At 45.5% G+C, this 23,550-nt stretch overlaps 4 protein-coding genes and 1 long non-coding RNA gene across 5 annotated transcripts in view; 4 read left to right on the top strand and 1 right to left on the bottom strand.

Moving 5' to 3' along the window:
• The window catches only part of LOC148385801 (janus kinase and microtubule-interacting protein 3-like), a 141,666-nt gene that overhangs the window by 81,023 nt on the left and 37,093 nt on the right, over nt 1-23,550 (bottom strand). The window lies entirely within an intron of this gene.
• Nucleotides 12,364-13,402, top strand: LOC148385809 (janus kinase and microtubule-interacting protein 3-like; the record flags this gene model as incomplete). Its single annotated transcript, XM_088399449.1, has 3 exons — nt 12,364-12,504; nt 12,629-12,742; nt 12,974-13,402. Coding segments are annotated over 3 exons (684 nt in total), but the record flags the coding sequence as incomplete, so codon positions are not given.
• LOC148385810 (janus kinase and microtubule-interacting protein 3-like) lies at nt 13,866-15,619 on the top strand (the record flags this gene model as incomplete). Its single annotated transcript, XM_088399450.1, has 8 exons — nt 13,866-14,090; nt 14,175-14,245; nt 14,382-14,486; nt 14,631-14,744; nt 14,826-14,939; nt 15,160-15,222; nt 15,309-15,407; nt 15,497-15,619. Coding segments are annotated over exons 5-8 (354 nt in total), but the record flags the coding sequence as incomplete, so codon positions are not given.
• Nucleotides 15,983-16,695, top strand: LOC148385811 (janus kinase and microtubule-interacting protein 3-like). The gene is made up of 4 exons (XM_088397748.1): nt 15,983-16,046; nt 16,123-16,200; nt 16,257-16,490; nt 16,570-16,695. The coding sequence occupies exons 1-4, from the start codon at nt 16,023-16,025 to the stop codon at nt 16,684-16,686; spliced, it is 453 nt and encodes a 150-aa protein (XP_088253874.1). The 5' UTR covers nt 15,983-16,022; the 3' UTR covers nt 16,687-16,695.
• On the top strand, nt 18,688-20,697 carry LOC148385812 (uncharacterized). The gene is made up of 3 exons (XR_015862965.1): nt 18,688-18,786; nt 18,910-18,987; nt 20,552-20,697. It is a non-coding gene; the product is annotated as an uncharacterized LOC148385812 (long non-coding RNA).

The following is a 23,550-nucleotide window of genomic DNA, read 5'->3' on the forward strand; positions in this document are numbered from 1 at the left end:
TATTTATACAAAGTCATAATTTAAATTGCTTTCAACCTTCATTCATCGGTTCAACCAACATTACTCGCTCTTATTACCAACTTGTATTGATTTAACTAAGCGTTTAATACTTCCTATCAGGTCTCAAATCGAGATTTGGCAAAATACAATTTCAGCAAATCCAATTTTGCCAGGGAACAAAAATAGATTAAATAAACTAAATAAGTCCTCTTCCCATTAAATAAATCAGAAAAGTCTGTCTTGTAACCAGTCCTCTTCAAACAAGTAAAGTCTGCCCATTTTGTGCCGTAGATTTTGTGTCTATGCCTAGTATTTAAACAAAATCATAATTTAAACGACTTCTTTCCTTCATTCACTTTGGAAATTTGGAATTGCAGCAAATCGAATTTTGGCAGGGAACAAAAATAGATCAATTAAACTAAATAAGTCTTCTTCCCATTAAATAAATTAAAAAAGTCTGTCTTGTAACCAGTCCTTTCCAAACAAGTAAAGTCTGCCCATTTTGTGCCGTCGATTTTGTGTTAATGCCTAGTATTTATACAAAATCATAATTTAAAGGACTTCATTCCTTCATTCACTTTGGAAATTTGGAATTGCAGCACATCAAATTTTGCCTGGGAAGAAAAGTAGATTAAATAAATTTAATAAGTCTTACTACTTCCCATTAAATAAATTAAATACGTCTTACTTGTTCCCACTCCTTTTCAAAACAGTAGTTTAAAACGAGGGCCCTTCACTCAATCTTTAACCCCAACCCCGCACGTTGTGTTGTATCTGTGAATGTTGGTTGTGGCCAAATGATAGTTTTCTTTCATTCGTTTAGGTTCCAAGAAAACTTGATGTAACTCTACTTTTAACTGCCGTTTCAGATAAGCGGGTATTACGTCGCAGTCATGTGCCGTGGATATGACGTAATTGCCCGAACCTCCGCCAAAATTCAAATCTGTTGGCGCGATGGCCGTGAGCCACTGAGCAGCGACGATTATCAACAGAAATATCTTTATTTTCTGCTTGCAACTGGACCGTCTAGAGCGTACACGGTAAGTAACACTCATTGTGTTTAAGGAGATTTACGTTTGTAATAGCAGAAGTGTAGCCGCGTTGCGTTGTACGTGTGAAAATTGGTCGAGGCGAAATGTTAATGTTTAATTTCATTCCTTTAGGTTCCACGGTGTTTGTTGGCTGCAAGTTTTCCACTGCAAGAAGAGGCTCGTATCATTGACCAGGAGCGAGCTACAATGGTGAGTAGCCATAACATTTATGTTAAACACTTCCTATTTCATGTCTAACAGTACTTGATTTAACAAATAACCATAAATAAATACAGTGTGGGCACTGAAGTTAACATATGTGATTATACTGCCTAATCTGTCACGGAGTAGATTGTTGCAAAGTAATATAAGATCCAAAGTTGTAATTCAGAATAGTTTTCAAAAGAAGGCCATTAGAATTATATACAAGTCTGATTACCCTTAACATAACAACAAGCTATTAATTAAATCACAAATTCTTCAATTCAAAGATTTGGTAGATTATCAGACAAATAATGTCTAACAGTAATTGATTTAACACATCACGATAAGTAGATTGAGTGTGGGCACTCTCAAGTTAACAGATATGATTATACTGCCTAATCTGTTACAGAGTATGTTGTTGCCAAGTAATGTAGAATAGATCCAAAGTAGTAATCCAGAATAGTTTTGAAGAGGCCATTAGAATAATAAACAAATCTGATTACCTTGAACATAATAACAAGCTAAGTGTTTAATATGTCCTATGAAGTCAAAATTGGGCACCATCATGTGGTGAAATTTGGAATTGCATCACATCCAATTTTGCCTGGGAACAAACAGATTAAATAAATCTTAGTTTTGAATAAGCCACTCCTTCTCAAACAAGTAAACTCTGCCCATTTCGCGCAGTAGATGTTCTGTTAATATCTAGTATTTATACAAAGTCATAATTTAAATTGCTTTCAACCTTCATTCATCGGTTCAACCAACATTACTCGCTCTTATTACCAACTTGTATTGATTTAACTAAGCGTTTAATACTTCCTATCAGGTCTCAAGGCAAGATTTGGCAAAATACAATTTCAGCAAATCCAATTTTGCCAGGGAACAAAAATAGATTAAATAAACTAAATAAGTCTTCTTCCCATTAAATAAATCAGAAAAGTCTGTCTTGTAACCAGTCCTCTTCAAACAAGTAAAGTCTGCCCATTTTGTGCCGTAGATTTTGTGTCTATGCCTAGTATTTAAACAAAATCATAATTTAAACGACTTCTTTCCTTCATTCACTTTGGAAATTTGGAATTGCAGCAAATCGAATTTTGCCAGGGAACAAAAATAGATCAATTAAACTAAATAAGTCTTCTTCCCATTAAATAAATTAAAAAAGTCTGTCTTGTAACCAGTCCTTTTCAAACAAGTAAAGTCTGCCCATTTTGTGCCGTCGATTTTGTGTTAATGCCTAGTATTTATACAAAATCATAATTTAAAGGACTTCATTCCTTCATTCACTTTGGAAATTTGGAATTGCAGCACATCAAATTTTGCCTGGGAAGAAAAGTAGATTAAATAAATTTAATAAGTCTTACTACTTCCCATTAAATAAATTAAATACGTCTTACTTGTTCCCACTCCTTTACAAAAAAGTAGTTTAAAACGAGGTCCCTTCACTCAACCTTTAACCCTATTTATTCACCTTCTAGGCTAAGTGTTAAAGGCTAAGTGTTAAAGGCTAAGTGTTAAAGGCTAAGTGTTAGAGGCTAAGTGCCAGAGGCTAGGCGCCAGAGGCGAGTTTTTGTGGGCTGAAGTTTTAGTGGGGTTAGTGTGAATACAATCCAAAAGAATACAACAGAATACAATACAATAGAATATAATACATAGATTAAATTCAATAGCTCTTACTACTTCCCATTAAATAAATTAAATACGTCTTACTTGTTCCCAATCCTTTTCAAAAAAGTAGTTTAAAACGAGGGCCCTTCACTCAACCTTTAACCTCAACCCCGCACGTCACATTGTGTTGTATCTGTGAATGTTGGTTGTGGCCAAATGATAGTTTTCTTTCATTCGTTTAGGTTCCACGGTGTTTGTTGGCTATGTTTTCCACTGTCAGAAGGATGAAAATACAAAGTACAACGCTTGGACGTGGGCGAAGACGTCACCGGTGAGTCCTTCCTTCCTATTTATTTACCTTCTAGATGCTAGAGGCTAAGTGTTAGAGGCTAAGTGTTAGAGGCTAAGTGTTAAACACAATACGAACAACACAACGATACTGCACTGAACAACACGATACCGCACTGAGAAACACGATACCGCACTGAACAACACGATACCGCACTGAACAACACCATGCCGCACTGAACACCATGCCACACTGAACAACACCATCCCGCACTGAACAACACCATGCCGCACTAAACAACACCATGCCGCACTGAACAACACCATGCCTCACTGAACGACACCATGCCGCACTGAAAGACACCATGCCGCACTGAACGACACCATGCCGCACTGAAAGACACCATCCCGCACTGAACACCATGCCGCACTGAACAACACCATCCTGCACTGAACAACACCATCCCGCACTGAACAACATTATGCCGCACTGAACATTATGCCGCACTGAACAACACCATGCCGCACTGAACAACACCATGCCGCACTGAACAACATTATGCCGCACTGAACAACACCATGCCGCACTGAACAACACCATGCCGCACTGAACAACACCATGCCGCACTGAACAACATTATGCCGCACTGAACAACACCATGCCGCACTGAACAACACCATCCTGCACTGAACAACACCATTCCGCATTGAACACCATGCCGCACTGAACAACACCATCCCGCACTGAACAACACCATCCCGCACTGAACAACACCATGCCGCACTGAACAACATTATGCCGCACTGAACAACATTATGCCGCACTGAACAACACCATGCCGCACTGAACAACACCATGCCGCACTGAACAACACCATGCCGCACTGAACAACATTATAACGCACTGAACAACACCATCCCGCACTGAACAACACCATGCCGCACTAAACAACATTATGCCGCACTGAACAACATTATGCCGAAATGAACAACACCATGCCGCACTGAACAACACCATGCCGCACTGAACAACACCATCCTGCACTGAACAACACCATCCCGCACTGAACAACACCATGCCGCACTGAACAACACCATGCCGCACTGAACAACACCATGCCGCAATGAACAACACCATCCCGCACTGAACAACATTATGCCGCACTGAACAACATTATGCCGCACTGAACAACATTATGCCGCACTGAACAACACCATGCCGCACTGAACAACACCATCCTGCACTGAACAACACCATCCCGCACTGAACAACACCATGCCGCACTGAACAACATTATGGCGCACTGAACAACATTATGCCGCACTGAACAACACCATGCCGCACTGAACAACACCATGCCGCACTGAACAACACCATGCCGCAATGAACAACACCATCCCGCACTGAACAACACCATGCCGCACTGAGCAACACCATGCCGCACTGAACAACACCATCCTGCACTGAACAACACCATGCCGCACTGAACAACACCATTCCGCACTGAACAACACCATGCCGCACTGAACAACATTACGCTGCACTGAACAACACCATGCCGCACTGAACAACACCATGCCGCACTGAACAACACCATGCCGCATTGAACAACACCATGCCGCATTGAACAACACCATGCCGCACTGAACACCATCCTGCACTGAACAACACCATGCCGCATTGAACAACACCATGCCGCACTGAACAACACCATCCTGCACTGAACAACACCATCCCGCACTGAACAACACCATCCCGCATTGAACAACACCATCCTGCACTGAACAACACCATGCCGCACTGAACAACACCATGCCGCACTGAACAACACCATTCCGCACTGAACAACACCATGCCGCACTGAACAACACCATCCTGCACTGAACAACACCATCCCGCACTGAACAACACCATGCCGCATTGAACAACACCACCCTGCACTGAACAACACCATCCTGCACTGAACAACACCATGCCGCACTGAACAACACCATGCCGCACTGAACAACACCATGCCGCACTGAACAACACCATGCCGCACTGAACAACATTATGCCGCACTGAACAACATTATGTCGCACTGAACAACACCATGCCGCACTGAACAACACCATGCCGCACTGAACAACATTATGCCGCACTGAAAAACACCATGTCGCACTGAACAACACCATCCCGCACTGAACAACACCATGCCGCATTGAACAACACCATGCCGCACTGAACAACACCATGCTGCACTGAACAACATTATGCTGCACTGAACAACACGATCCTGCATTGAACAACACCATGCCGCACTGAACAACACCATCCTGCACTGAACAACACCATCCTGCACTGAACAACACCACCCCGCACTGAACAACACGATCCCGCATTGAACACCATCCCGCACTGAACAACACCATGCCGCACTGAACAACACCATTCCGCACTGAACAACACCATGCCGCACTGAACAACACCATGCCGCACTGAACAACACCATGCCGCACTGAACAACACCATGCCGCACTGAACAACATTATGCCGCACTGAAAAACACCATGCCGCACTGAACAACACCATCCCGCACTGAACAACACCATGCCGCATTGAACAACAGCATGCCGCACTGAACAACACCATCCTGCACTGAACAACACCATCCCGCACTAAACAACACCATGCCGCACTGAACAACATTATGGCGCACTGGACAACATTATGCCGCACTGAACAACACCATGCCGCACTGAACAACACCATGCCGCACTGAACAACACCATGCCGCACTGAACAACACCATGCCGCACTGAACAACATTATGCCGCACTGAACAACACCATGCCGCACTGAACAACACCATGCCGCACTGAACAACACGATCCCGCATTGAACAACACCATCCTGCACTGAACAACACCATGCCGCACTGAACAACACCATGCCGCACTGAACAACACCATTCCGCACTGAACAACACCATGCCGCACTGAACGACACCATCCTGCACTGAACAACACCATCCCGCACTGAACAACACCATGCCGCATTAAACAACACCATGCCGCACTGAACAACACCATCCTGCACTGAACAACACCATGCCTTACTGAACAACACCATGCCGCACTGAACAACACCATGCCGCACTGAACAACATTATGCCGCACTGAACAACATTATGCCGCACTAAACAACATTATGTCGCACTGAACAACACCATGCCGCACTGAACAACACCATGCTGCACTGAACAACATTATGCCGCACTGAACAACACGATCCCGCATTGAACAACACCATGCCGCATTGAACAACACCATGCCGCACTGAACAACACCATGCTGCACTGAACAACATTATGCTGCACTGAACAACACGATCCTGAATTGAACAACACCATGCCGCACTGAACAACACCATCCTGCACTGAACAACACCATGCCGCACTGAACAACACCATGCCGCACTGAACAACATTATGCCGCACTGAAAAACACCATGCCGCACTGAACAACACCATCCCGCACTGAACAACACCATGCCGCATTGAACAACACCATGCCGCACTGAACAACACCATGCTGCACTGAACAACATTATGCTGCACTGAACAACACGATCCTGCATTGAACAACACCATGCCGCACTGAACAACACCATCCTGCACTCAACAACACCATCCTGCACTGAACAACACCACCCCGCACTGAACAACACGATCCCGCATTGAACAACACCATCCCGCACTGAACAACACCATGCCGCACTGAACAACACCATTCCGCACTGAACAACACCATGCCGCACTGAACAACACCATGCCGCACTGAACAACACCATGCCGCACTGAACAACACCATGCCGCACTGAACAACATTATGCCGCACTGAACAACACCATCCCGCACTAAACAACACCATGCCGCACTGAACAACATTATGGCGCACTGGACAACATTATGCCGCACTGAACAACACCATGCCGCACTGAACAACACCATGCCGCACTGAACAACACCATGCCGCACTGAACAACACCATGCCGCACTGAACAACATTATGCCGCACTGAACAACACCATGCCGCACTGAACAACACCATGCCGCACTGAACAACACGATCCCGCATTGAACAACACCATCCTGCACTGAACAACACCATGCCGCACTGAACAACACCATGCCGCACTGAACAACACCATTCCGCACTGAACAACACCATCCTGCACTGAACAACACCATCCCGCACTGAACAACACCATGCCGCACTGAACAACATTATGGCGCACTGAACAACATTATGCCGCACTGAACAACACCATGCCGCACTGAACAACACCATGCCGCACTGAACAACACCATGCCGCACTGAACAACATTATGCCGCACTGAACAACATTATGCCGCACTGAACAACACCATGCCACACTGAACAACACCATGCCGCACTGAACAACACCATGCCGCACTGAACAACACGACGTCGCACTGAACAACACGACGCCGCACAGAACAACACGACGCCGCACAGAATAACACAATACCGCACAGAACAACACAATACCGCACAAACAGTTTTAGATAATATTACGTCGCAGTCATGTGACGCGGACATGACGTCAATAGGCGGAACTCACGGCAAAATTATAATCCGTGGGCGTGGCTTGCAACAGGAAGTAGGAAAGCGGCAGTTCTGGCAAACAAGACACAGCTGTTAGTAACACGATGACTAACAAGGCAAATATTTTTGTTTTCAGCTTGCAACTTGACCGTCTAGAGCGTACAAGGTAATTACAACTGTTTTTTTTTAGCCCTGAAAAGCGAGGGAGTGTGGCGTTTGGGAGGAATGTCGAACTCGGCGTCTGCTTCCAGCCACAGACGCCAAATTTCGACGATTATTTCGACTGGTCAACGGTTGTAAATTATTGCGTTGACTAAAAACTTTATTTAACTCTACTCTTAACTTTGCCGTTTCAGATATGCGGGTATTACACCGCGGAAATGACGTCAATAGGCTGAACTCTCGCCAAAATTCAAATCTGTGGGCGCAATGGCCTTGAGCGAGACACCGGATACAAACACGACGATTATCAACAGAAATATCTTTATTTTCCGCTTGCAAGTGGACCGTCTAGAGCGTACACGGTAAGTACAACTCATTGTGTTTAAAAAGATTTACGTTTGTGTAGTTTGCGTTGCGTTGTATCTGTGAATGTTGGTTGAGGCTAAATGTTAATGTTTAATTTCATTCCTTTAGGTTCCACGGTGTTTGTTGGCTGTATGTTTTCCACTGCAAGAAGAGGCTCGTATCATTGACCAGCAGGAGCTACAATGGTGAGTACCTCTTTCGTCTTCCATTTATGTTAAACACTTCCTATTTCATGTCTAACAGTACTCGATTTAACAAATAACCATAAATAAATACAGTGTGGGCAGTCACGTTAACATATGTGATTATCCTGCCTAATATGTTTATCACAAATATGTCACTAATCACTAATATGTTTATTTGTTTATCACAACACCTTTGGACCTTCAGCAATCGATTATTTACCTTCATCTACATAGAGACAGAACGATGGTGTCTTAAACATCTCATTCATTTCACCAAATAACTTCACGCAGGTGGATAACGGCCGTCTCGGTCACGCTATGTTGCGTGATGCAGTTTTGAAGAACCAAATGCATTTATTCAATGAATAAGTCAAGCTAGTTCTATGTTTATGATGTTGTAAGTTACGGTACCGATTGAAGTTGAGTTCGAAGCCAGTGGAAAACAGCGCTGCGTTTGTGCTCTCCAGGTACAAATGTTGTGATCTCTGACTGACGACCGGGCGAGACTCGAGTAAGAGATGTCCAAACGAGCTCCGGCAGGGCGGGCCAAGGCGGAGCGAACGGACGCCCTTCAGGCCGCCAATGACGAGCTGAGAACCAAACTGATGGACGTCCAGTTAGAACTTCAGCAGGAGAAGAACAAGGTGAAAACCTCAACAGACAGACACTGCCTGCCTCCCTGCCTGCCTCCCTGCCTGCCTCCCTGCCTGCCTCCCTCCCTCCCAGTTTTCCCGATGTAGATTAGACATGCGTGTGCCATGACTGTGTCAGCCTACATCAACAAATGCACCGAGGACGTCAGCACCACTAAGAATATCATCACCCGGGGCAACCAACGACCCTGGATGACTGAGGAGGTACGTCAAACGCTACGAGCGCGGAACTCTGCCTTCAAGTCTGGCGACAAGGAGACACTGAGGACAGCGAGAGCCAACTTGAACCGTGCCATCAGGATAGCGAAGCGAGACCGCAGTCGAAAATTTCAGGATCGTTTCCACGACGTCAAAAACATCAGGAGTATGTGGCAAGGCATACGGGCGATTACAGACTACAACTCACCCTCCCCCCCCCCGGTGGGTGTAGTTGATGCTGACTTTCTAAATGGTCTAAATAACTTCTTTGGGAGGTTCGAGGCACTAAACGGCACTCCAGCAGTTAAAACTGTCCCCCATCAGGAAGAGGAGGTACTCTGCCTTGACTCCGCCGATGTGTTGAAGACCCTGAGGAGAGTCAACCCCTGTAAGGCCCCTGGCCCCGACAACATTCCTGGGCGTGTGTTCAGGGAATGTGCAAGTCATCTGGCTGGGGTCATCACAGACATTTTTAACACCTCGCTGGGCCAAGCCACAGTGCCGGCGTGCTTTAAGACTGCCTCCATCATTCCGGTGCCGAAGAAACCTCAAATCACCTCATTTAATGATTACCGGCCTGTTGCACTGACTCCGGTTATGATGAAGTGCTTCGAAAGGCTGCTTAAAGGTCACATCGTTTCCAGACTCCCCCTATTATTTGACCCGTTCCAGTTTGCCGACCGGCAAAACCGCTCCACTCAGGACGCCATCTCCTCCGTTCTTCACCTGAGCCTGGCTCACCTGGAGGAGAAGAACACCCATGTGCGGAGGCTGTTCCTGGACTTCAGCTCAGCGTTTAACACCATCATCCCACAGCATCTGGTAGGAAAATTGGAACACCTGGGCTTCAACACCCCCCTTCGCAACTGGCTGCTAGACTTCCTCACCAACAGACCTCAGTCAGTCCGGGTCGGACAGAACACCTCTGATGTCATCACCCTCAGCACAGGCTCCCTTCAGGGCTGCGTCCTGAGCCCCCTGCTGTGCACCCTGATGACACACGACTGCGTCCTCAGGTTCACCACCAATCACATCGTGAAGTCAGCAGACGACACAACGGTGGTGGGGCTCATCAGAGACAACAACGACCTGGACTACAGAGAGGAGGTGGAGCAGCTGGTGGGCTGGTGCAGAGAAAACAGCCTGATCCTGAATGAGGAGAAGATGAAGGAGATCATCGTCGACTTCAGGAAAAAACAGCCTCACCACGCTCCACTGATCATCAACAGCTCAGCTGTGGAGGTGGTCAGCACCACCAAATTCCTGGGGGTCCACATCACAGAAGACCTCACCTGGACTATGAACACTACGGCACTGGTCAAGAGGGCACAGAAGCGCTTGTACTTCCTGCGGAGGATGAGGAGAGCCCACCTGCCCCCACCCATCATGAGGACGTTCTACAGGAGCACCATAGAGAGCATTCTGACAAGCTGTCTCTCTGTGTGGTGTGGAGGCTGCACCGCCTCCGATTGGAAGAACGTGAGGAGAGTGGTGAGGACAGCAGAGAGGATCATAGGGGCTCCTCTTCCCTCCATTCAGGACATTTCATCTCAGCGCTGCATGTCCCGTGCCCGTAACATCATCAATGACCCATCACACCCCCACCATGGACTGTTCTCCCTGCTGCCCTCTGGGAAGAGGTTTGCAGCATCCGCTGCAGGTCCACCAGGTTCTGCAACAGCTTTTTCCCTGCTGTCATCAGACTGTTGAACACTAGAACTGTTGAGCTCTAAACTGAACTCTGCATCACACATTCACAGAACTGTACTTTATGACGCTACGGACCTCTATCTTGCACTATCTCGCACTACCAACTTTACTGAACTTGTATAAACCCTTTAAATAGAAGTTTAATACATGGTTTAGCATTCCTCTGCACACTCTTGAATACTGTTTTGCCTACTTGCACTATTGCATAATTATCACTGCTGCACTTTATACTTATTTTTAATATATATATATATATATATATATATATATAGTATATATGTATATATATATATTTTCATAGGATATGTTACTTCTATTCAACTGCAATATCACTACTTTGTTGTAAGACGTATGCAACGGAATTTCGTTTTGTATGCACCATGTGCAGACAAGATGACAATAAAGTTTGTCTAAGTCTAAGTCATGTCAGGTCAGCTGTCTGGAGAGAGAGAGAAGTCAGGACCTGCGGGCGGAGCACCACCGTGCCACCGCCGCCATGACGGAACTCAAAAGCAAACTCCATGAGGAGAAGCAGAAAGAGTTAGCCATTACCAGGGAGACATTACTGCGGCAGCATGAAATGGAGCTGATGAGAGTGATCAAAATCAAAGATGGAGAGATCCAGCGACTGAATGCCTTGGTCCTCAGCCTGAGGGACGGCTCCATGGACAAGGTGATCCGCTCTATCCGTGTCTGACTATCCGCACGCCACGTCGGGCTTCGATGCGGCCGCTACCGTATTGTGTAGCTTGTCCCCAGTAAGCGTCGCGGCGCTCCGTTGCGGTCTCAACGGCCCGGTGTGGCGCAATGTCTGCTCAGGTGAGGAGGGGGGGCGCTTTGCTGGCGGAGGTGGAGGAGACGCGGCGGTGTCGGGAGACCGAGCGGTGTCGCCTCCACCAGGAGCGCGGAAAAAGCCCTGGCAGCGGCCCAGCAGGCCTGGCAGTCCCGAGCGGCCGAGCTCCGATCGGCTCATCACCAGCATCGGGAGGAGCTGAGCCGAACCAAGAGAGACTGCGAGAGGGAGATCCGCCGACTGGTAGGACTGATCAGATGCGCGGTGCGTGACTATGTTCCCAATTTCGTTGTATACCTGCAGTGCAATGACACCTAAGGCATTCTATTCTATTCTATTTCACAAGAAGAAAATGTCCGGTTGCTCGCTTCGCTTTTGTCACAGCAAAGGTGTTCTAGTCGATTCAAGAACAAAATTGGCCGGTTGCTCTCTTTGTTTTTGTCACAATTCTGGCAAATGAGTTTGCCCGCCTGCCTGAGCGCTCCCCGTTTGTACATCCAGACGGATGAGATCAAGCTGAAAGACAGAGCGGTTAGTGTTTTGGATGAAGCCCTGGGGCCGGCCACGTCCACCGCCTTCAGCTGCAGACTCAGGCTGCCGAGCAGCAGATCGCTGCCCTGAGGGATTCCCAAAGGGCGGGCCTAAACTACCCTGGAAGTGGGGTCAACGCCGCTACTAGCAATCCTCTTCATTGCGTAAGCCACCTCATCACACACTTGCAGTACGCATGACTTAGTTCGTTGCTGGAGGAAGGTAGCACAAAAACAGTTTTGAACTTTGAACGAGTGCTTGTGTGTGTGTGTTGCGGGGCGTTTTCAGTCTCAGGAGGATCGGGACACGCGACGGTTTCATCTGAAAATCGCTGAGCTCAGCGCAGTCATCAGGAAACTGGAGGATCGAAACGCCCTGCTTTCTGAAGAGCGCAATGAACTGGTAATTTATTGACGGCACGCTTGAAGGTTTGCGCTACGTTTGATGCGCGCCATCCAGCGAGGCACCCATTGCGCTTGCTTATTAGTTGAGCGGCGCGGCGAGTCGGTTGCCTGGTAGATGTCTTTTATTGGGAGCCAAAGCCACGATTCCGTTCAAACCGATGCAAAAGGAATGGATACGTTCTGGCCCGCGTGTTGTGCGTCTTTCACATCCCGCACTTCATGCTTGCAGCTAAAGCGACTGAGAGAAACAGAAAGCCAGTTTCTGCCACTCCTGTACAAAAACAAACGCCTGAGCAGGAAGAATGAAGAACTCTCGCTGGTGCTGTGTCGCCTTGAAAACAAAGTGCGCTTTGTCACCCAGGAGAACGAGGAGATGGCAAGCTTGGTAAGTCGACGCGGACAACGGCGGCGTGCCAACAGAGTCCACTGCATTTGTGTTCCACAGAGAAGGCCTAGTTCGCTCAATGACCTGGACCGCGGTTGCGGCCAGCAGGACGGTGAAATGGAGTTCCTTCAAGTTGTGGAGCAGCGGCACATCATCGACGACTTGTCCAAGGTCTTCAGGCAGGCGACTCGGTGCACGTACGGCAGCGCCGCGCTCGCTCGCTGTCGCCAGGAAACCTTTTCCGTCCAAAGCTTGGCCGGCGGCCGCCATCCAAAAAATTGGCCCCTTAAATTCCGACCTTTCAAGCAGGAGCATTGTGCGCACGCGTTTGAACACGCTTTAGACTTGTTTTGCCGTTTTCAGCAGCTCAAAGCTCCCGTTTTGTCAGCGCCTTTGCCACTCGCTGTGCGCTGAAAACGACGGACTTGCCCGGCTGCTCAGCCCGTCAACCATGAGCCGCGAGCGCGACGTCATTGTCCGTAGGCAGCTAGTGGCAAAATGCACCCTGTTAGAGTTGCGCTCGCTCCAACTTATTTTGCAAGAACCACACGGGAGACAAGTAAGTTCTTTTGGACACCTGCAGGTGGAGAGTCCATCCGTTGTACGAATGAAGTCTGACTCTCGGCTCCTGCACGAGCATTTTAATTAAGAGAAACAGGGTGGGTGTAAGAGTGGATTGAATAGAGGAAGCCCTTGACCTCTAGTCAAAACATAGCAAGGGGTGTTTTACGACTTTGTGTAGGAAGGGATAAGCGATAGGGATAAATAAGGGATAAATAATATTATTTATTACAGGTCGCAGTCAAAGTCAAAGCAACACAATGATACGATAAAGATAATCTGGAAAACCCTGACACACCCTGTAGTTGTCACTTTTGGAAAAGACGAGCATCCCTCCAATCATCGCCGGTGACGTGTTTTTCAGGCTCTGGAGACAGGAGCTCCTGTCAGAAATGTCATTGTGAGTCGCGTTTGTTTCTGCGCCGGAGCCGTTCGTTCCCTTTGCATCCAAAGAATCTCAAAGGCGGATTATTTGTGTCAACAGGAGAGAGATTTGCTGCTACGATACCGACGTCGAGAATCTCTGAGGAGGAACAAAGCGTGAGGTCCTGCAAGGTGAGTCTGTTCGTTTGCGGCTGCTTGGTGTTGCGCAAGATGAAATGGCCTTTTTCTCGCTATCGTTCCTCTCGTCGATTCATCGTGAGGTGTCGCTTCAGTTTGTTCAGAGAGATGTTTGCTTCCGCGCCCGCAGGTCATCGAAACATTTTACGGCTACGACGAAGACGTGTTGGTGGACTCGGACGGATCGTCCTTGTCTTTTCACACCGACAGAACCCCCGACACGGAACCCGAAGAGGTAGCCCGCCATTTCTGCCAGCGTATTGGCACCAAACATTCCTCTTCAGCCTGGAATCGGACTCGTCTTTGCGTCGCGGGTGCTTTGTCGCCGGTCTGACTGATTCTGGTACTAGTGCTGTGTTGCATTGGTGTGTGCATGAAGAGGCGGAGCTTCGCTACCGCCAGCTGACGCAAGAATATCAAGCGCTGCAACGAGCCTACGCTCTGCTAGCCCAGACCAGCGAAAGGGGACTACGACGCCGAGAAGGAGATCAAGGTGGCGCCCCTTCCCGCAACCCCCGGCCGGGTCGCAGCCTCCCCGTTCTCACCCAGCCTCGGGTGTTCTCTGGTCTGAAAGGAGGAGGAGGAGCCTCCCTCCTCCTTTCAGACCAGAGAAAAGCTGATGGTAGAAATGGGTCACTATCAAAGCAGAGTAGCAGATCTGGAGTCAGCGCTGAAGCAACAAGGACAGGTAAGCTCATCAATGAGCACACCTTTTTCTCAGACAAAATAGCTACATTCTTCAGTCACTCATCCGTCTGGCATTACTGGACCAACCCCCCCCCCCCCCCCCCCCGAACGTGGCTGGGAAAATGCGGAGAAAAGCAAATGTCATTTTCCAGTCAACCAAAGAATTTGTGGATGAAAATGACACAACATTCCAAAGCTGTCCACGCGTTTGTCTCTTCTAGAATGTCAAGTGGGTGGAGGAGAAGCAGCTGCTGCGTCAGAGCAATCAGCAGTTGGCCGAAAAGGTGACGGAAAGAAAGGCGCTGGGCGGAGTCGCTTGGCGTCACACCTGTCGGGAAGCCCCGCAGATGAGGTCTGACTGTCTTTTCAGGTCAGGCGGATGGAGGCGGAAGAAGCGCGTCTGAAAGAGCACATCCAGGATATCCGAGACCAAAACGAACTGCTTGAGTTCCGCATCCTGGAGCTGGAGGTGGGAAGACTCGCACAAGCGTGTTGAGGCCAGAGATGTGACGGACGGACGGACGGACGGACGGACGGATGCATGCCTCTGCCTTTCAGGAGAGGGAGTGGCGCTCCCCCGTCTTGAAGTTTCTGCAAGTCCGTTTCCCAGACGGCCTCAGCCCTTTGCAGATCTACTGCGAGGCCGAGGGCGTGAGCGTACGTAAGGCGTCCCTCGCAACCCTAACCTTAACCCGAGGTCCCAGAACACCTTACATTGCTCCTTGCGCCTTTCCCCCGGACATCGTCATCAGTGATCTGATGAAGAAGCTGGACATCCTGGGCTATAACGCCGTAAGTGTATGTCGAACTCCTTATGTTCGCACTCCACGAGACTCGGCGGCTCAAATGTGACTTTTGGAAGGCTTTGCGCTGAAAGAAGCTTGTTGACGCTGTGCCTTTGGGCTCTTGCAGAATCTCACCAACGAGGAGCAGGTGGTCGTGATTCACGCCAGGACCCTTCTCACCCTAGCCGAGAAGGTAACGCGCACGTCCACGCACGCTCTCGCATTCTGCTTATGTGACAGCAGCCTTTCCTCAGTGGTTAGAATACATCAAAGTGACCAAGTCAGCACTTCAACAGAAGATGTTGGACATTGAAAGTGAGAAGGTAGACAGACACGCGACATCAGCCAAGGGGAACTCCGGCAATGTGCCCCAACAATTCTGACCTTGAGCTGTGCTAGGATATGTTCTGCAAGCAGAAGGGCTACCTGGATGAAGAGTTGGACTTCAGGAAGTGTTCCATGGACCAGGCTCATAAGGTAAGCCGCCCTCAAATCTCCCGCCGGACCACTGATGGACGAGGATTGCGGCCCAGAGGATCCTGGAGCTGGAGGCCATGTTGTACGAGGCGCTACCGCAGCGGGACTGCCCCGCCACGGACGGCGAAAAAGCCAGCCACGCTGGCGTGAATGACGTGCTGACGGCGGATCAGAGAGAAGAGCTTAGGAGCGCCGTGGACCAATGGAAGCGAGCCCTGATGTGCGAGTTGAGGGAGCGCGACGCTTGCATCCTCCAAGAGAGAATGGATCTGCTGCACAGCGCGCAACAGGTAAGGGCCCAAAGCCAGCCCGGCACTTACTTGCACGCTTACTGGCTTTTGAATGCCACTTTCCATTTGTCCGTCCTAGAGGAACAAAGAGCTGAAAGAATTCATCGAAGCTCAGAAGAGACAAATCAAACAATTGGAGGAGAAGTTTCTGTTTCTCTTTCTATTCTTCTCCTTGGCCTTCATTCTGTGGCCCTAACACCAGCTGGTGAGTGAGCTCCAGCGGCACCGCACTCGACACCTCCGATACACTGCCAGCCGGTCTCAGACGTTGGCAGACGCTCCGATGCCAACGTATACCCCCCGCCACGGTGACAGAGGCACCGCGTCACACCGGCGCTCATCCAATCAGAAGGCAGGAAAAGCAAATTCACATGCAGGGCACTTTTGAACCAGAAGAGAGCGCCACAAAAAACGGTTGTTGCCCCAAACGCGCACTAAAAAGGGTCAGAATAACAAGAGTCCCACTGGCCAGCCGGGGCCACCCGTCCAGCTGTTTCTTCAGGGGGGAAAAAAATTGGAGTCACCGGTGAGTACATTTTGCATTTAGCTCTGCTTTTCTGCTTCTGTCTTCAAGTGTGTGGCATCCTGCGATCAAAGATTCAGCCAACCCCAAAGCGGTTGACCTCAACGTCCCACCACCATGCCTACCAGAGCAGGTGACATGATGCTTTGGACATCCTTCCGTCTCAGATGCCCAAAAGTACTCTTTGCCACATCTGCGGCAATACGGTGTCTTTTCAAAGGTGCAAATAAATCCAGCGTGGGCGGAACACGCACGTCTTCGGTTTTTCCCGCTTTGTTTGTGTGACAGCTGTTGTGAAAATTTTATACAAATAAAGTTGTATAGTACAGGTTTGGCCAAGCCGCAACTCCCGAACCGCATGCGGCTCTTTTATGTTCATATCAACATTTGTGTGTGTGTGTGTGTGTGTGGGGGGGGGGGGGGTTGTGCGTGTTGGCTTCACTTGAGTTCAATTTGGTATTTTGGTCATAAGCGCATGTGGTGAAATTCCACAAAGTAGGATGGGCAAACACATTTCTTTAAACTATGAGTGTCAATTGGGCTCTCGAAATGGCAGGGAAAAGATGCACAGCAAAACGAAAATACGTAGATGAACACAGGACGTTTTAATCAGAGTGGGAAAGTTTCTATTTTTTGTTGAACGTGATGGCAAACCATTCTGCCTGATATGTCAGACCTCAGCGCATTTCAAAGATTCAAATCTTCAGCGCCATGCACTTCAGCTCACTCCATGCTAACATTGATCAGGCGTCGAACCCGCAACATCATGCTTAAGAGGTGGCCATGCTAACCAGTGCGCCATTATGTCAACGCATAATAACTAAGTCTACTGATCAAAACAGCGGTTACTATATGACGTCGCTACGTCGTGGTCACGTGACGCAGACAAGACGTCAATGGACGTGGGCAGAGTTAACTTGTTTAAAAGGGAGTGGGCAGAAGAAATATTTAATTTATTTAAATCTATTTTGAGTGCACACCATTATGCCAATGCATAACAACTGTAAATCTACTAAACAAAACAGCGGTTGCTATTTGACATCTGCCACGTCGTGGTCACGTGACATACGTGACGTCGATGGGCGTAACTTTCGCCGGAATTCAAATCCGCGGGGAGAGTTAACTTGTTTAAAAGAGAGTGGGCAGAAGAACTATTTAATTTATTTAAATCTATTTGGTGTGTGCGCCATTATGTCAATGCATAACAACTGTAAGTCTACTAAACAAAACAGCGGTTGCTATAGGACGTCTGCCACGTCGTGGTCACGTGACGCGGACGTGACGTCGACGCCTACTTTACATCCCACCGATCACAGGACCCCTCGGCTGCATAACCGTGCCCCCTTCCCAACCAATCGGATTTGCTATACGCGAAAACGACGCCAATGGAAAGAGCTTCCGCCCAAATTTAAATCCGTGGGCGTGGCTCGCAGCAGGAAGTAGGAAAATGGCGGCGATGTTGACAAAGACACGGCGGATGGTAACATACGACTAACAAGAGAAATATTTTTATTTTCTGCTTGCAACTGGACCGTCCAGAGCGTACACGGTAAGTACAACTCATCGTTTTTAAAAAGAAGTACTTTTGTTGCCCTGAAAAGCGAGTGAGCGTGGCGTTTGTGGGGGACGTCGAATTTCGACGATTCTTTCTGGTCAACGGTTGTAAATGATTGTGTTGATTAAAAAAGAAAACTTGATGTAACTCTACTTTTAACTGCCGTTTCAGATAGATTTGGAATTGCATCACATCCAATTTTGCCTAGAGCGTACACGGTAAGTAACACTCGTTGTGTTTAAGGAGATTTACGTTTGTAATAGCAGAAGTGTAGCCGCGTTGCGTTGTACGTGTGAATGTTGGTCCAGGCGAAATGTTAATGTTTAATTTCATTCCTTTAGGTTCCACGGTGTTTGTTGGCTGCAAGTTTTCCACTGCAAGAAGAGGCTCATATCATTGACCAGGAGCGAGCTACAATGGTGAGTAGCCATAACATTTATGTTAAACACTTCCTATTTCATGTCTAACAGTACTTGATTTAACAAATAACCATAAATAAATACAGTGTGGGCACTGAAGTTAACATATGTGATTATACTGCCTAATCTGTCACCGAGTAGATTGTTGCAAAGTAATATAAGATCCAAAGTTGTAATTCAGAATAGTTTTCAAAAGAAGGCCATTAGAATTATATACAAGTCTGATTACCCTGAACAAGCTATTAATTAAATCACAAATTCTTCAATTCAAAGATTTGGTAGATTATCAGACAAATAATGTCTAACAGTAATTGATTTAACACATCACGATAAGTAGATTGAGTGTGGGCACTCTCAAGTTAACATATTTGATTATACTGCCTAATCTGTTACAGAGTATGTTGTTGCCAAGTAATGTAGAATAGATCCAAAGTAGTAATCCAGAATAGTTTTGAAGAGGCCATTAGAATAATAAACAAATCTGATTACCTTGAACATAATAACAAGCTAAGTGTTTAATATGTCCTATGAAGTCAAAATTGGGCACCATCATGTGGTGAAATTTGGAATTGCATCACATCCAATTTTGCCTGGGAACAAACAGATTAAATAAATCTTAGTTTTGAATAAGCCACTCCTTCTCAAACAAGTAAACTCTGCCCATTTCGCGCAGTAGATGTTCTGTTAATATCTAGTATTTATACAAAGTCATAATTTAAATTGCTTTCAACCTTCATTCATCGGTTCAACCAACATTACTCGCTCTTATTACCAACTTGTATTGATTTAACTAAGCGTTTAATACTTCCTATCAGGTCTCAAGGCAAGATTTGGCAAAATACAGTTTCAGCAAATCCAATTTTGCCAGGGAACAAAAATAGATTAAATAAACTAAATAAGTCTTCTTCCCATTAAATAAATCAGAAAAGTCTGTCTTGTAACCAGTCCTCTTCAAACAAGTAAAGTCTGCCCATTTTGTGCCGTAGATTTTGTGTCTATGCCTAGTATTTAAACAAAATCATAATTTAAACGACTTCTTTCCTTCATTCACTTTGGAAATTTGGAATTGCAGCAAATCGAATTTTGCCAGGGAACAAAAATAGATCAATTAAACTAAATAAGTCTTCTTCCCATTAAATAAATTAAAAAAGTCTGTCTTGTAACCAGTCCTTTTCAAACAAGTAAAGTCTGCCCATTTTGTGCCGTCGATTTTGTGTTAATGCCTAGTATTTATACAAAATCATAATTTAAAGGACTTCATTCCTTCATTCACTTTGGAAATTTGGAATTGCAGCACATCAAATTTTGCCTGGGAAGAAAAGTAGATTAAATAAATTTAATAAGTCTTACTACTTCCCATTAAATAAATTAAATACGTCTTACTTGTTCCCACTCCTTTTCAAAACAGTAGTTTAAAACGAGGGCCCTTCACTCAATCTTTAACCTCAACCCCGCACGTTGTGTTGTATCTGTGAATGTTGGTTGTGGCCAAATGATAGTTTTCTTTCATTCGTTTAGGTTCCAAGAAAACTTGATGTAACTCTACTTTTAACTGCCGTTTCAGATAAGCGGGTATTACGTCGCAGTCATGTGCCGCGGATATGACGTAATTGCCCGAACCTCCGCCAAAATTCAAATCTGTTGGCGCGATGGCCGTGAGCCACTGAGCAGCGACGATTATCAACGGAAATATCTTTATTTTCTGCTTGCAACTGGACCGTCTAGAGCGTACACGGTAAGTAACACTCATTGTGTTTAAGGAGATTTACGTTTGTAATAGCAGAAGTGTAGCCGCGTTGCGTTGTACGTGTGAAAATTGGTCGAGGCGAAATGTTAATGTTTAATTTCATTCCTTTAGGTTCCACGGTGTTTGTTGGCTGCAAGTTTTCCACTGCAAGAAGAGGCTCGTATCATTGACCAGGAGCGAGCTACAATGGTGAGTAGCCATAACATTTATGTTAAACACTTCCTATTTCATGTCTAACAGTACTTGATTTAACAAATAACCATAAATAAATACAGTGTGGGCACTGAAGTTAACATATGTGATTATACTGCCTAATCTGTCACCGAGTAGATTGTTGCAAAGTAATATAAGATCCAAAGTTGTAATTCAGAATAGTTTTCAAAAGAAGGCCATTAGAATTATATACAAGTCTGATTACCCTGAACAAGCTATTAATTAAATCACAAATTCTTCAATTCAAAGATTTGGTAGATTATCAGACAAATAATGTCTAACAGTAATTGATTTAACACATCACGATAAGTAGATTGAGTGTGGGCACTCTCAAGTTAACATATATGATTATACTGCCTAATCTGTTACAGAGTATGTTGTTGCCAAGTAATGTAGAATAGATCCAAAGTAGTAATCCAGAATAGTTTTGAAGAGGCCATTAGAATAATAAACAAATCTGATTACCTTGAACATAATAACAAGCTAAGTGTTTAATATGTCCTATGAAGTCAAAATTGGGCACCATCATGTGGTGAAATTTGGAATTGCATCACATCCAATTTTGCCTGGGAACAAACAGATTAAATAAATCTTAGTTTTGAATAAGCCACTCCTTCTCAAACAAGTAAACTCTGCCCATTTCGCGCAGTAGATGTTCTGTTAATATCTAGTATTTATACAAAGTCATAATTTAAATTGCTTTCAACCTTCATTCATCGGTTCAACCAACATTACTCGCTCTTATTACCAACTTGTATTGATTTAACTAAGCGTTTAATACTTCCTATCAGGTCTCAAGGCAAGATTTGGCAAAATACAATTTCAGCAAATCCAATTTTGCCAGGGAACAAAAATAGATTAAATAAACTAAATAAGTCTTCTTCCCATTAAATAAATCAGAAAAGTCTGTCTTGTAACCAGTCCTCTTCAAACAAGTAAAGTCTGCCCATTTTGTGCCGTAGATTTTGTGTCTATGCCTAGTATTTAAACAAAATCATAATTTAAACGACTTCTTTCCTTCATTCACTTTGGAAATTTGGAATTGCAGCAAATCGAATTTTGCCAGGGAACAAAAATAGATCAATTAAACTAAATAAGTCTTCTTCCCATTAAATAAATTAAAAAAGTCTGTCTTGTAACCAGTCCTTTTCAAACAAGTAAAGTCTGCCCATTTTGTGCCGTCGATTTTGTGTTAATGCCTAGTATTTATACAAAATCATAATTTAAAGGACTTCATTCCTTCATTCACTTTGGAAATTTGGAATTGCAGCACATCAAATTTTGCCTGGGAAGAAAAGTAGATTAAATAAATTTAATAAGTCTTACTACTTCCCATTAAATAAATTAAATACGTCTTACTTGTTCCCACTCCTTTTCAAAACAGTAGTTTAAAACGAGGGCCCTTCACTCAATCTTTAACCTCAACCCCGCACGTTGTGTTGTATCTGTGAATGTTGGTTGTGGCCAAATGATAGTTTTCTTTCATTCGTTTAGGTTCCAAGAAAACTTGATGTAACTCTACTTTTAACTGCCGTTTCAGATAAGCGGGTATTACGTCGCAGTCATGTGCCGCGGATATGACGTAATTGCCCGAACCTCCGCCAAAATTCAAATCTGTTGGCGCGATGGCCGTGAGCCACTGAGCAGCGACGATTATCAACGGAAATATCTTTATTTTCTGCTTGCAACTGGACCGTCTAGAGCGTACACGGTAAGTAACACTCATTGTGTTTAAGGAGATTTACGTTTGTAATAGCAGAAGTGTAGCCGCGTTGCGTTGTACGTGTGAAAATTGGTCGAGGCGAAATGTTAATGTTTAATTTCATTCCTTTAGGTTCCACGGTGTTTGTTGGCTGCAAGTTTTCCACTGCAAGAAGAGGCTCGTATCATTGACCAGGAGCGAGCTACAATGGTGAGTAGCCATAACATTTATGTTAAACACTTCCTATTTCATGTCTAACAGTACTTGATTTAACAAATAACCATAAATAAATACAGTGTGGGCACTGAAGTTAACATATGTGATTATACTGCCTAATCTGTCACCGAGTAGATTGTTGCAAAGTAATATAAGATCCAAAGTTGTAATTCAGAATAGTTTTCAAAAGAAGGCCATTAGAATTATATACAAGTCTGATTACCCTGAACAAGCTATTAATTAAATCACAAATTCTTCAATTCAAAGATTTGGTAGATTATCAGACAAATAATGTCTAACAGTAATTGATTTAACACATCACGATAAGTAGATTGAGTGTGGGCACTCTCAAGTTAACATATATGATTATACTGCCTAATCTGTTACAGAGTATGTTGTTGCCAAGTAATGTAGAATAGATCCAAAGTAGTAATCCAGAATAGTTTTGAAGAGGCCATTAGAATAATAAACAAATCTGATTACCTTGAACATAATAACAAGCTAAGTGTTTAATATGTCCTATGAAGTCAAAATTGGGCACCATCATGTGGTGAAATTTGGAATTGCATCACATCCAATTTTGCCTGGGAACAAACAGATTAAATAAATCTTAGTTTTGAATAAGCCACTCCTTCTCAAACAAGTAAACTCTGCCTATTTCGCGCAGTAGATGTTCTGTTAATAT

This window comes from Syngnathus floridae, chromosome 15 (genome assembly GCF_059516105.1).
Source record: "Syngnathus floridae isolate MCC-2025c chromosome 15, RoL_Sflo_1.0, whole genome shotgun sequence".
Classification (NCBI taxonomy): domain Eukaryota; kingdom Metazoa; phylum Chordata; class Actinopteri; order Syngnathiformes; family Syngnathidae; genus Syngnathus; species Syngnathus floridae.

Coding starts and splice junctions, on each gene's coding strand:
- LOC148385811 (XM_088397748.1), top strand. CDS start 16,023: ATGTTGGACATTGAAAGTGAGAAG. Junction 16,201..16,256: donor CCATGGACCAGGCTCATAAG/GTAAGCCGCCCT, acceptor ATTGCGGCCCAG/AGGATCCTGGAGCTGGAGGC. Junction 16,491..16,569: donor TGCTGCACAGCGCGCAACAG/GTAAGGGCCCAA, acceptor TGTCCGTCCTAG/AGGAACAAAGAGCTGAAAGA.